The 12018-nt window shown below is 38.0% G+C and overlaps 1 protein-coding gene across 1 annotated transcript in view; it reads right to left on the bottom strand.

Annotated features, from left to right (window-relative positions):
- Positions 1-12018, bottom strand: part of GPC6 (glypican 6) — a 774486-nt gene that overhangs the window by 345182 nt on the left and 417286 nt on the right. Inside the window, exon 3 of the mRNA XM_037377910.1 lies at positions 10728-11119. Within this exon, the coding sequence (XP_037233807.1) occupies positions 10728-11119 (392 nt within the window). The remainder of the gene's footprint in view (positions 1-10727; positions 11120-12018) is intronic.

Raw genomic sequence — 12018 nt, 5'->3', positions numbered from 1 at the left:
TAAGATCTCCAGGACTAAAGGCCACAGTGTGCCTTGAGCTGTCTCTGTGCTGGATTTCAAACTGTTAAAATTGTCAAGCCTTATCCAAAGCAAATCTCAGTGTAAATTAAAAAATAACGCTTAGATTGCAAGAAAACTGATTTTTTTTTTTTTTTCATTCAGGCTATCCTTTGCACAGTAGTATACAAAATTAAATTGTTGTTTCAAATAAACAATGAATTGACTGACATTCTAACAGTATAATCAGGTAAAGCCAACAACAACAAAATAAGAGATATATCCTGAAGAAATGAGATGTATAAATGCCTCTAACAATTCCTTCTTCCACTGGGAAATAGGATAGGCAGGTATGAAAGGCGTTGTGGTCAGAACCAAAAAGAACACAGCAGTCTGATAGGGAAAATTACAAACATGACAAGAGGCTACCAGTTTTGGGTGTGGAATTCACAAGGAGGAGTTTGTCATCCAACCAACAGGTTTGGTTCCCACTGTAGTGGAAGGGGAGAGTTAGGCATTAATGGCCACATCTATATGGGTGACAATTAAGTCAGACTTGCTCCAGCCTAATTCCCTGTTCTGTCAACACTGAAGACCATAGAGCTCAAAGAAGATGGTGCTTGAGCTGAGAAGATTTTCTTTATATGTTTCCATGTCTCTGAGTTCAGCCAGCTTAGATGCCACAGACCAAGTGGGTCAATTACTGCATTCCCCAGACAGAGAAGACCAAGTGCTTAGATCCATATGCATTCTCTCTTTTGGGTCATGTCTGAAAAACAGGGTTCGTAACAGTTGCCACAGTGTGCCGTAACATCACAGTGAGTGGTGGCACTGTTAAGCCAGCAAACTGCTGAGGAGAAGAATGCAGTTTATAATCACTTTCTTGTACTTAAACACTGAAGGCCACTTTTGTGAAATTCAGATCCATACCTTTAGCAGCTCAGGCTTCCCTCTAACAACTGGATGCATAAAACCTCCATGTGAAATAGAACAATTAGATCAGTGTCTTCTGTTGGGGACAGCACGACTGATGCTTCCGCATAACAACTCAGCATGTAGAGCACTTACTCAGGAAACACGAATTAAGTATACTAGTTTTGTTAGCTTGCCAGATATTGCCTTATACACACTTGCTTTTGGATCCACAGATAATACCAATGTATGGGCGTGAATGAAAGAACCATGGGATGAGAAGTACAAAGGACCACTGTAGATGCAATTCTGTTGCTTGGTGATACTGAAATCACATAAGCAGGGTGAAGTGGGGAGTCCGTAAATGCTTCCTGAATAAATCCAGTAATTTCTCCAGTGGTGCTTTCATGCAAAATTGATAAACCTTCTGAAATCAAAGACTGAAAGCCAGACTTGCACAGTAACAGGACTGAACATCAAAATATCTCCAGAAGTTTTAAAAGCAAAATCATTTTCAGGAACGGAAAAGTTGTTCACAGACTAAAACTGTGCTGAGGTGTTGGGGAAAGGCAAAAACTTGTATGCCAGTTGCCAAAGGATGGCAAACTGTTGTAAGAGACAAGCAGACATCTCTTGTACTAAAATTGTCTCTCTCTACACTTAGTTTCTGCTCTTGACAATGTAATGGTGACAGATGTGTACAGCTAAGGTCAACTAAATCCTCCTGATCTTATACAAAGCTCTACTTTTCCACCTTTTTGTCTGGTACATTTAGTTTTTACTCAAGAAATGAATTCTTCCTAAGGGCTTAAAAAAATTAAATTAAATAAATAAAGGAGAAGGAGGAAAGGAGAAGAGCACGCAAAGATAAGCTTAGAGATGTGGACTGAACAAAAGTGACATTTTTTCTTCTAAAAAGATTATGGAAAAAACTTGGCAAGCTTGTGGCATAAAAAATTCCTATAAGAAGCAGACACTGGAGGGTGAGGATAAATTTAAAGTTTTACAAATGACTAGAACTGTTATTTTCCTGACAATTAAATGCTTTATTTTGTATTCCTATGTTCAAATCATCTTTCTTTTCTTTGAGATATATTTTGAGATGCAAGACTTAAGCAGACTATGAAGCCAACTGTTATTGACCTCTGAATAACTGAGAATTGAACTTAGATCCGCATTGCTGTTTTCAGACTTCATTATTTTAAAGTCTCAAAGGAATTTGACTTTTTTTGAATGTGTTGCTGATGACTCTGTTGACTATAACACTTAAGCAGATATGCATTTAAATTCCAGTTAGTATTCCTGACAAGTTTTAGGTAAATCAGATATTTTCTTGACTAATATTTTCTGTAGAAACCTGAAGGCAGAAGAGAACCTATTAGTTTTTGTGCTGCCGGTTCACATGAGAAATAAAATGAATTGCTTTTATCAAATCATGATTGGAAAACAGTACTTCCATAGGCTGCCTTCGAAAGGATGAAGACAATCTGTAAAAAGAGTCATTCTAAAAAGTCAGCGTATTGCAAGGTGATATAGATCTCCTTGCATTGCTTAACCTTCAGACTTTTTAATCTTCCTATTTCCATTTGATTCCTCTGAATTTTCTTTTACTCTCCTGTGCTAAAACAGCAAAAATGTAAAACCTGCTGTAAGATTAATTACAAAGAAGGTCTAAATCTAGCAGGGTCAGCAAGCTCCTAGGTGAGCTTTGCTTCACCATTATTTTTATCATGACTTCGCTGTGTATCATGACATGCATTAGGATGCATCCTTTGCTCTAGGAACTCCTCTGGAAAAGTTTCACATTTTGTCTTTACATAGCTTCTGCAAGTGCTGTATCAACATCTTTTATAGGTGGGAAATAAAAAAGTTATGAAAACTTTGAAGGATTGTGTGTAAAATGAGCTTTTCAGTAATCCTAAAGAAAATCTTGATCTGAATAATATTTTTTTTGATGTGTCATGACAGTGTCTAACGACATTGTTAAACTAAAATACTTTCATTTTGGTTCTTAATATATAGGTAGAAGTTTCATGTAAAGCTGAACTAAAGGGTATTTTATGTGCCATAGGCATTTAAAAGAAAGCACAAAGTGAGCAAAAGTACTGTAATCAGAAGATCTTTGCTTACAAATGATAAAAATAATTCAGGAAGAAAGGAGTACTGCAGATTTTGAGATGTGAAGTGGTACACAGTCAGAATAAATCAGGATGGTAGACCTACTTAAGGGATACTGAGCAAGACAATGTCTTGAAGTACAACTCAATTAAACTTGGGTTATTAAGGTCAATATAGAGCTAGCTAAATGAAATTTAAGGACCTAAGAAATGGATAGACCAGACTGGATAACATCTGACAGTGCTAATAGATAGGACACGGACCACAGCTTTTGCAGACCTCCTACCTCTGGTCTCCTTTTGTTGGAGACACTGTTTCAGTTTAGGCCTTTTCTCTTGAGCTGCTCTTCTGGGACATCTGATGTTCCAGTGCACACAAAGTGGAAAACAGATGAGTGCACCTGCAGTAAGTCTGTGATATCTGGAAGGCATCTGGTTTATTTTCCCATGAAATGTGTGCAAATTAATTAGATTGGTTTATGTCCCTTTTTTTTTATGAAAAAGGAGGAAAGTTTTCCTGCATAGCTGGAGAACCTCAATTCAAAGGATACCTCACACAAAGCACTCCAGCGTAGATACCATTCCCTCTTGCTTCTATGCCACAGACATCTCTGAGCCCAGAAACTCCCCTGGCTGGTTAATCTCTGGACTCCCTGCCTGAGGCACACCAAGTGAAAGGAAGTGGAAAAAAGAATGAGGCCCATTCATGGCCTGGTATGATCTAGTTCTTCAAAAGATGTATAAATCCAATTAAAAATCAAAGAATGAATGACTGAAAAAAACCCTTAAAACAATAGACATGGAAGCAATCATAAAAGCTATGCTTGCTCAGCTGGGTTGTTCCTAAACTAAGAATTTGAACTAAGGATTAAAGTTTAGTGAAAACCACAGTCCTTTTTAGATCACTTTTCCCTCTGTGACTTTAACAAGCAAAATGTCTTCAGCCAATGAAGTTAAAATATACAGTACACGTAGCTCTTTATCTGTCACACACTGCAAATCAAATTTTCCAGCATTAAAGTACTATTCGTTTTGGCTTTTAATTACCTGACTTATCAGCATGTCATATTTCTCCCACCCTCCCTTCAATAATTACATTCTGAATCAGTGTGACATTCAATATTGACCTTTATTTATGTCTCTCACAAACTGTTGAATGTTTATTTATAAACCATGAAAAGCAGAGTTTGCAAGAATATTGATTCAGCGTATCAGGAAAGCAGTGGCCTGGCATTCTGTGAGTGGAAGTAATCACAGGCAATTACTATAGACTGCTTTTCACTACTAATCTTGGGTTTAACCTTATAATTGTATTACCGAATTTGTTTCACTTTGCCAATATATCACCGGGTTCCTAATAAGAAGCCTGATATTAACATAATTTAATAATATTCAGGGGAAGAATGATTTTAATTGGTTTAAAAAGAGGGAGACATATAGCCTATGCCACACAATGAGAACAGTATTGTAACAGCCTATTTTATTTTGCAATAAATGATAATTAATATTTAAATGCATTAATGAAATAAGTTCTTAGTGGCTGGATCACAAATCTCTGATGTCTATGCCACTAACAAAATCACTAACTGCTCCTAATGATGCCTCTGGGCCAAGCTTCACTTTACTCCTGGTATAAAAACTACTTTTGTTGCCTGTAGCATGAATTTGCAAGTGACAAAAAGCAAAGGAATTATTCTTGTTATTATCCCAGTACATAACGGAAGGAAAGTGGTCAAATTCAGGAAAAAAACAAACAACAAAAACCCAAACCACAAAACGTTTGCTGTTTTTAGCTAGCTAACTAGTTAACTAGTGAAGAATAACTAAACTCCCAGATCTATGTAGATAAAAGCACTCTGCTGTCATTGTCACTTGCTGTCCCTACTGAGCCAGATTCAGTGCAAGAGCCAATGAAGATGTAACTGTCTGCCTGGGATTAAATTAGAGCTCTGAACAGTGGTGGGGTACTGACAGCTGGCTAACGACTGTGCTTTTGGACAGGCCTGACCAGTCATACTTCATTAGTTGTTTTTTTCTACTAACTCACATGTTCTCAGTGAGAATTTACCCAGGTTAAAACAGAAAATCAGCACAAGTCAGGCTCAAGAAGTTACGCTCATGAAACATAAAAAAAAAGTGCCTTTTTTTTTTTTTTTCCCCTCCTGTTTTCTGTAACTTTCAATGAATAGTATATGAAGATAAAACGTTTCCAGGAAAAATTCTCTTTGAGTGGAATTCTATCCTGATGGAATAACACACTGTTAGGGAAACAATACTGCCTGTACCAACCAGTACAGTATTTCTGGCAAATTTGCATCCAGTTAGTGACTTAGACTATCTTTTGAAATACCCTTAGCTTCAGTCTTTTATCTTGGGTACTAGTTCTATTTGCTACATCCTGTATTTGGTCCAAAACGCTTGCTTATTTAATGACAAAAATTCTTCAGTACAACAAGCTTTATAATTTTAATTCAGTATTTCAGAAATCGTAAGCTCCTGGAAAGTCATGAAGGCCCTCCCTTTTTTAAATTTTAATTGCTTTATCCTCCCCATTTGTTTTTCTGCTTACATTTTCCAGCACTTAGTGACAGTTCAAAGAATACTGTTATCACTGAGAATGTTTTGTTTGGAGTCAGAGAGAATAACTTACCATTACTTTCTTGTAAAGTATCCAGAGCTCTGACATAGTAAAAGATGAACATGAAAAATATGCATACGTCTTTTCTATGACATTATTGGAAATCACAGCTGGCAGCAACTTCAGAAATATTTTCAGTAGTTTCTTCAGTTTAACATTAAACACTAAATCAGAGCTGGTCAGGAAGGTTTGGGGAATTTTTGTCATTTTTCTCCAGGAAAAAGTCGAGAAAAACAGAATACATTTGCGAACATTGACATCTGAATATGCTGCATTTTTATGTGGGAAAAGAAAAGGATAGCACATTTTTTCCCCCACCAAATGGTACCAAAGCCTATTGTACAGGTTATTAGGATCTGACAAATTAGTAGAAAAAACAGGAGGTAGAAAACTTTACCAATTATTTCTGAGCCTGTAGCTCAGAAATCCCATAATCTTCTACTAGCTATACTTTAAGAAAGTATACTAGGTGAGCAGCTCTGCTTCTGTACTGACCTTTAAATGACTGAGCACTGAGGTAAAAATCAACTAAACTGACCTTTGGTGTGCCCAAATTGACAGTTCTTCTGTTGTATATTGAATATTACATATTGAAGCTGCATCAGAAGTTCAGATTGGTTGTTAGGAAAAGGTTCTGCACTGAGACGGTGGTCAGTCCCTGTAACAGGCTCCCCAGGGAAGTGATCATGGCACCGAGCCTGTCAGAGTTCCAGGAGCAATTGGAAGATACTTTTAGTCATACGGTTTAGTTTTAGGTAGACCTGTGATGGGCAGGGAGTTGGACTCAGTGATCCTTATGGGTCCCTTCCAACTTGAGATATTCTATGATTCTTCCATATTAATGAATAAATAGGCTTCATTTTTCTGACTTTAAGTAATACTGTAATTACTTTTTGCTCAGATGCATATGCAGCATATATAGAATTTGGTGACCTGAAGTCTACTCAAGCCAGTGGAAATATACTGCAATGAGTGGAGATTTAACAGGCCCTTAGCAACACAGACTGAGAAATTTTTAATGCATCAGCATGAGGGAAAAAAAAAGAATTTATTATCTCTTAAAATTAAAAAGTGCAATTGGACTTTGAGATCATGAAAATACTGTTCAACTATAATCGCACAACTTCAGATAGATTGAACACAATCATGTTTACTTAACAATTGAAATGTTAGAAAAAAATTACACAAAAAAGACATCCTAACCAGCCTCTCTCCTCATGTATCTAAATGTGATTTATCTAAATTATAATCTCATTGATATAAGAAAATTGCAAAATACTATTGTAAAAGGAAAATGTTTGCAATATATGTTGCCTATTTTGAGTGTGTTTGGGTGCACACTTCATTGGAAAAAGAGGAGAGTACAGCTCTGTTGCACGGAATATACTGACTGCATCATTTTCAGTGTAGTACCAACATTACATCCTCTCAGAAGAGAAATCTTCAGAAAGGATGTGTTCCTGACATTAGATTGGGAACTAATCCTTCTGAGTGTGTGACCCACCAACTCATTTACAGAAATGGACCAGAAGAAGCTGAGAAAGTAAAGTAAGGGCCCAAAGCAGATGTTGTTGCCAACTTTCTCTGTCTCACAGTGTTTAAGGTGTAGGCTCAGTGTTTTTCTGTGTGAGTGGCCTTTGACAGTGGCCATTCAGTGAGATAATAGCTCCACAAATAGAAAGCAAAAAATCTCTTTAGCTTGTGATGTTGCAGCTAGGAGATCCCCCCCTGCTCCCAGTCAGTGCAGACAATGAACAAAGGTTTCTGTAGAAGAACTGCAACAGTTTTTCTTTCAGTTTTCTCTTTTTCCCACTTTTCCTGACTTACTTAGTTGTGACATTCTTATCACAGAATCACTCAATATTAGAATACAAAGAAAATGAAATCCATTCAGAACCTGGTTGACTTCCAAAACAGTGACCAAAAAGTATTTACCTGCCTCTTTTTTGGTTGCAAAGTTATGTGCTTACTATAAGGACAGTTCCAGTCTATTAAAACAATGTTTAAACAAAAGGATTTGTCATTTCCTACAGTACATGGACTAAAGTAAATATCCACAGTTATGACATGATCACAAAAGCTTGGATCTCAGAGTTATCACAACCTTTCCACAAGATATTTATTAATTTTGGCTTTTGATGCCACTTGGAGCTCTGCAACTGCTTCACCAGGCCACACATGAAACATGAGTTGAGGTTATTCAGCATGGAGAAGACAAGGTTCCAGGGAGACCTTATTAAAGCCTTTCAGTACTTACAGAGAGCTTATAAGAAAGATGGGGACAAACTTTTTAGCAGGGCCTGCAGCAATAAGACAAGGGGTGATGGTTTTAAATAAAAGAGGTAAGATTTAGACTAGATATAAGGAAAAAATGTTTTACAAGAGGGTGGTAGAATATTGGAACAGGTGGCCCAGAGAGGTGGCAAATGCCCCATCCCTGGAAACATTCAAAGACAGGTTGGACAAGGCTCTGAGCAACCTAATCTAGTTGAAGATCTCCCTGACCATTGCAGTAGGGGGTTGGGTCTAGATAACTTTAAAGGTCCCTTCCAATCCAAATTGGATTCTATGATAATTCGAGTTGGAAGGGCACTCAGGAGATCTTCAGCCCAAGCTGCTTCTTAAAGTAAGGTCAGCTGTGTACCCAGACCAGCATGACTTGGTCAACTCCAAAGGGCTTTGTACAATCAGGACCTCCATGGATGGAACCTGCACAGGCTCTCTGGGCAACTAATCCACTGCTTGATCATCCTCATGTTGAAGCTTCTCCTTATATCCAGTCTGAACTAGGCCTTGTTTCAACTCATGCCTATCATATCTCACTGTGAAGAGTTTTGCTGCATCTCCTTGATGACCCCCCTGCAGGCACCAGGAGCTGCTGCTAGGTGCCCTTGAAGTCACCTCTTCTCCAGGCTGAACAAAGCCCAGTCCCAGAGATTTTCCTCACAGGGCAAGTAATCCAGCCCTGATTATGCTTGGTGGCCTCCACTGAACTTGCTTCAGTTCATCAATATATTTCTTGTATGGGAAGGGCCCCAAACTGAACACGGTGTTCTAGATGCTGTCTAACAGAGTATCACTATTTATGTATATATAAAGCAAAGAATCTGTACTGTATCTTGCACTAACCACCAAGAACTTTTAAGGATTTTGAAGTGTTGCTTTCATGTTAAAAGAAAAAAAACCCAGAAGCATTACTGAGTAATTGTTATCATCCTCAAGTAACACTACAAAAAGGCTCACTTTCTGATTACAGAGCTAACAGTTCTCATTATAGGATCATGGGATCATTTAGCGAACTTGTGATAAACCCTGTTCTTGAAAGAGCTTATGTGCGCAAAATTGAGCAGGGAAGATGGAAATGTTTCCTGGTATGTGAAAAAGGAGACATCTGTACATTCTGTACAGCCAGGTACACACACAGGGAAAGCGACATCTCAGGAGACAACTCGTACCTTTATCTGTTTGGGAGCCACAAATTGCACTTCTATTACAGGAATTATTTAGCTTACTCCCTACAGCAAGGGAGCAGAAGACCTAATGCCTACTGACAACAGTGACATGACAGCTCAGCACTTTGACTTAAAACCTGACTCATAGGGACATCACTGCTCTTCAGAGGAAATCTGGGGCTGCAGATGTATGTGTTCTGCATACTTGGAGGCTCAACAGCTGTGCCTGCCCCCAGCAAGACCAGGCAGGCCGGGATTTCACGTTGATGCCCTGTCACTGTTCAGAAAGGACTGCAAGAACTGGCAGTAGCAGAAAAAAAGGGAAGGTAACCATATAGCCCTTGAAGGCACTTGGGAGGAAGAGACCTTGGTTCTAGCTGAGCAACCAGGATCATGTGTTTAATTCACTGACTTTTAAATGCAAAATTACCCTTTCCTCCCATGCAATTTCCTAGGCATAAAATCAGGCTCTCAGCTGATGACTGCCTTTCTGGCTTCATTGTTTCTGAGTTTGTAATTGCAAAATATCATATCATACAGGATAAGAAAGGTTCAGAAGCCTTATCTTGTTGAGTACTTGAAATACAGTCTACTGTACAATATATTGGCTCCACCTCTACCTCACCTTCTGGCTGTGATTTAAATGAAGCAAGTAAGCCAGTCCTCTTGAAGATGAGGAATGGCTTAGATGGCTTAGGCTTGTAAATGCAGGAAAGTATTGCATGAAGCAAGCATCAAAATCATTCATGCAGTTATTGTTCAGAAGTGATATCTGCGCATTTCATAGTGGATCTCACTAGAGCATTTCAGAATTCAGAATATAGTTAAGGTCCAAATACACTATGAGGACTATGAAACAGCCAGATCACAGAACAAGTATCTAGTTGGAACAGCAATTCAGAAAAATATACCTGAGTTTGAATAAGAGTTTGTATAAGAGAAAGTCATTCAGGCACATTTCTGGTACCCAGATGGCTTATTTTTGTGCATGTTTTTTTCCATAGCTTTAATTATGAGAAGCTCTCAAGGATTATAATCGTCATAAATATTTGCATAGATAAATAATTAAAACTAAAATAAATGTGAGTCAAACTGTCCTTTGGGAAAGCTCAGGCTCCAGAGGTGTCACTATTTGTCTATTTTCTCATCAAAAACATGACTAGACATTTCTAACAAAATTCATCACTCAGTTGTGTGATGAATGAATGCTGTGAGGGCTGCACTGCCCTAATGAACAACAGCATAAATTTGCTTAAAACATTTAACTTCCAAACATTATCATCATCTTTTATAGAAGTAGCTGGTTTTGAATTACTAATGACAATCACTACCATCCTATAACATTGATGTATATTGGTATTTCATTGTGTCCTAAGCACAGAGAAATGCTTTCCAGTCAGTGTTGCCTTAATAACTCCAGAAGGAATTAAAAACAACTGTTGCCCCTATTTATAAACTTAGGATGGGTATATCAGCAGACCTATAAAACAGCTAAGCAAACAACCTCTCCCTCAGTATTAAAAAAAAAGAAAAAAGTGCACAATCAGATTTCAGTTGCCTGGGAAGTTTGAAACAGATTCAAGCTTAACCTCCCCCCTGAGTTTAGATTACCTTGGATACTCTGTTTGCAACCTCTCTGCCTACTGTCAGCCCCTGAACAAAGGTCCGTGCAGCAATGAACGCTCTAGTCACTTGAACCTTCAGCTTCCTGGGTACATCTCCAAACGGCTTCAGCTGGTCTGTGTACTTGCTTACACACTCCAAGTAGTCCTCAGTGAAATGGTACTGGGGGTTTATGAGCTGGAACATCCGCTCCAGCAGCCGAGCCCAGAAATCATTCAGCATTTCCTCCAAGTTCACGTTGCCTCCTGTGTAATAACGCTTCAGCTCTGTGAAGAGGTCCTGGAACACCTCCGAGTTCTGCATGTACAGCATGCCATATGTCCGGACAAACATATCATTTAAGGATCTTTCCGTGTTCTCCAGAAGTTCTCGGAAAAATTCTGCAGGGAGAACAAGCAGGTGTTAATGGATATACTAGTAAGGTACAAAAGGTTTTCTGATTGCATTCCTATGTTACCATTATTAAAGTTTGTTTTAATATGTTGTTACTACAGTGCTTTACTAGTGAGATACATCTATTTGGATAGGAAATAGCTTTATTTAGAGATAAGGAAAAATAGAGTATAACATGAATTCCCCAAGAAGGTAGAAAGATGTAGAACCTACAACACTGAACATGAAAAACCCATTTAAAAGCATTTCAGTGAGGGTAATTCCACTTCTTCATGTACTATTTGAACATAGCAATCCCTGTCCCTTGCAATACCCTCCACAGCCAGTATACTAAATCTTTTAAACTAAAAGTCAAGTCATTCATACGATGATTTAAATGAAAACGTAATGATTTTAGAATAGCTAGATAATGATCAATTCAATTTTTCTGTTTTTTTACAATGCAGAATACCACCATGGAAATAAATCTGAAAACTTATCTGCAAATACTCTTGAAGAGAATGTGAAAGACACCTGATTGGAAATGAGCAGAATCCCTCTTAAAAGTATTATATGTCCTGGTAATACTAAGAAAATATTAGTATTTTCAATCATTGCCTACTCTACTGAAGTACTAGAATCCTCCACCAGACATGTCACAGCCATCCTACTAATTCCAGTTTGTGCTAGCTTTTGGTTTTAGAACAGAAGACCTTGTGGTTTTTTAAAAGGATTGCAGACTTTACTGCTTCTGTGCCTTTTAACTACTTAGGCCCAAACCATACCCTATTTCTAAATCTGGGCTTATGGAATTTATTCTTACTGGAAGCTAAGCCCATGGCATACAGTGGAAATATGCAGTCATCTGTTCTGTTAAGATCCTTTAACTGCCATATGGCAGTTAGGT

The sequence above is a fragment of the Falco rusticolus genome, chromosome 2, assembly GCF_015220075.1.
Source record: "Falco rusticolus isolate bFalRus1 chromosome 2, bFalRus1.pri, whole genome shotgun sequence".
Classification (NCBI taxonomy): domain Eukaryota; kingdom Metazoa; phylum Chordata; class Aves; order Falconiformes; family Falconidae; genus Falco; species Falco rusticolus.
This window is presented reverse-complemented; position numbering and strand designations above follow the sequence as displayed.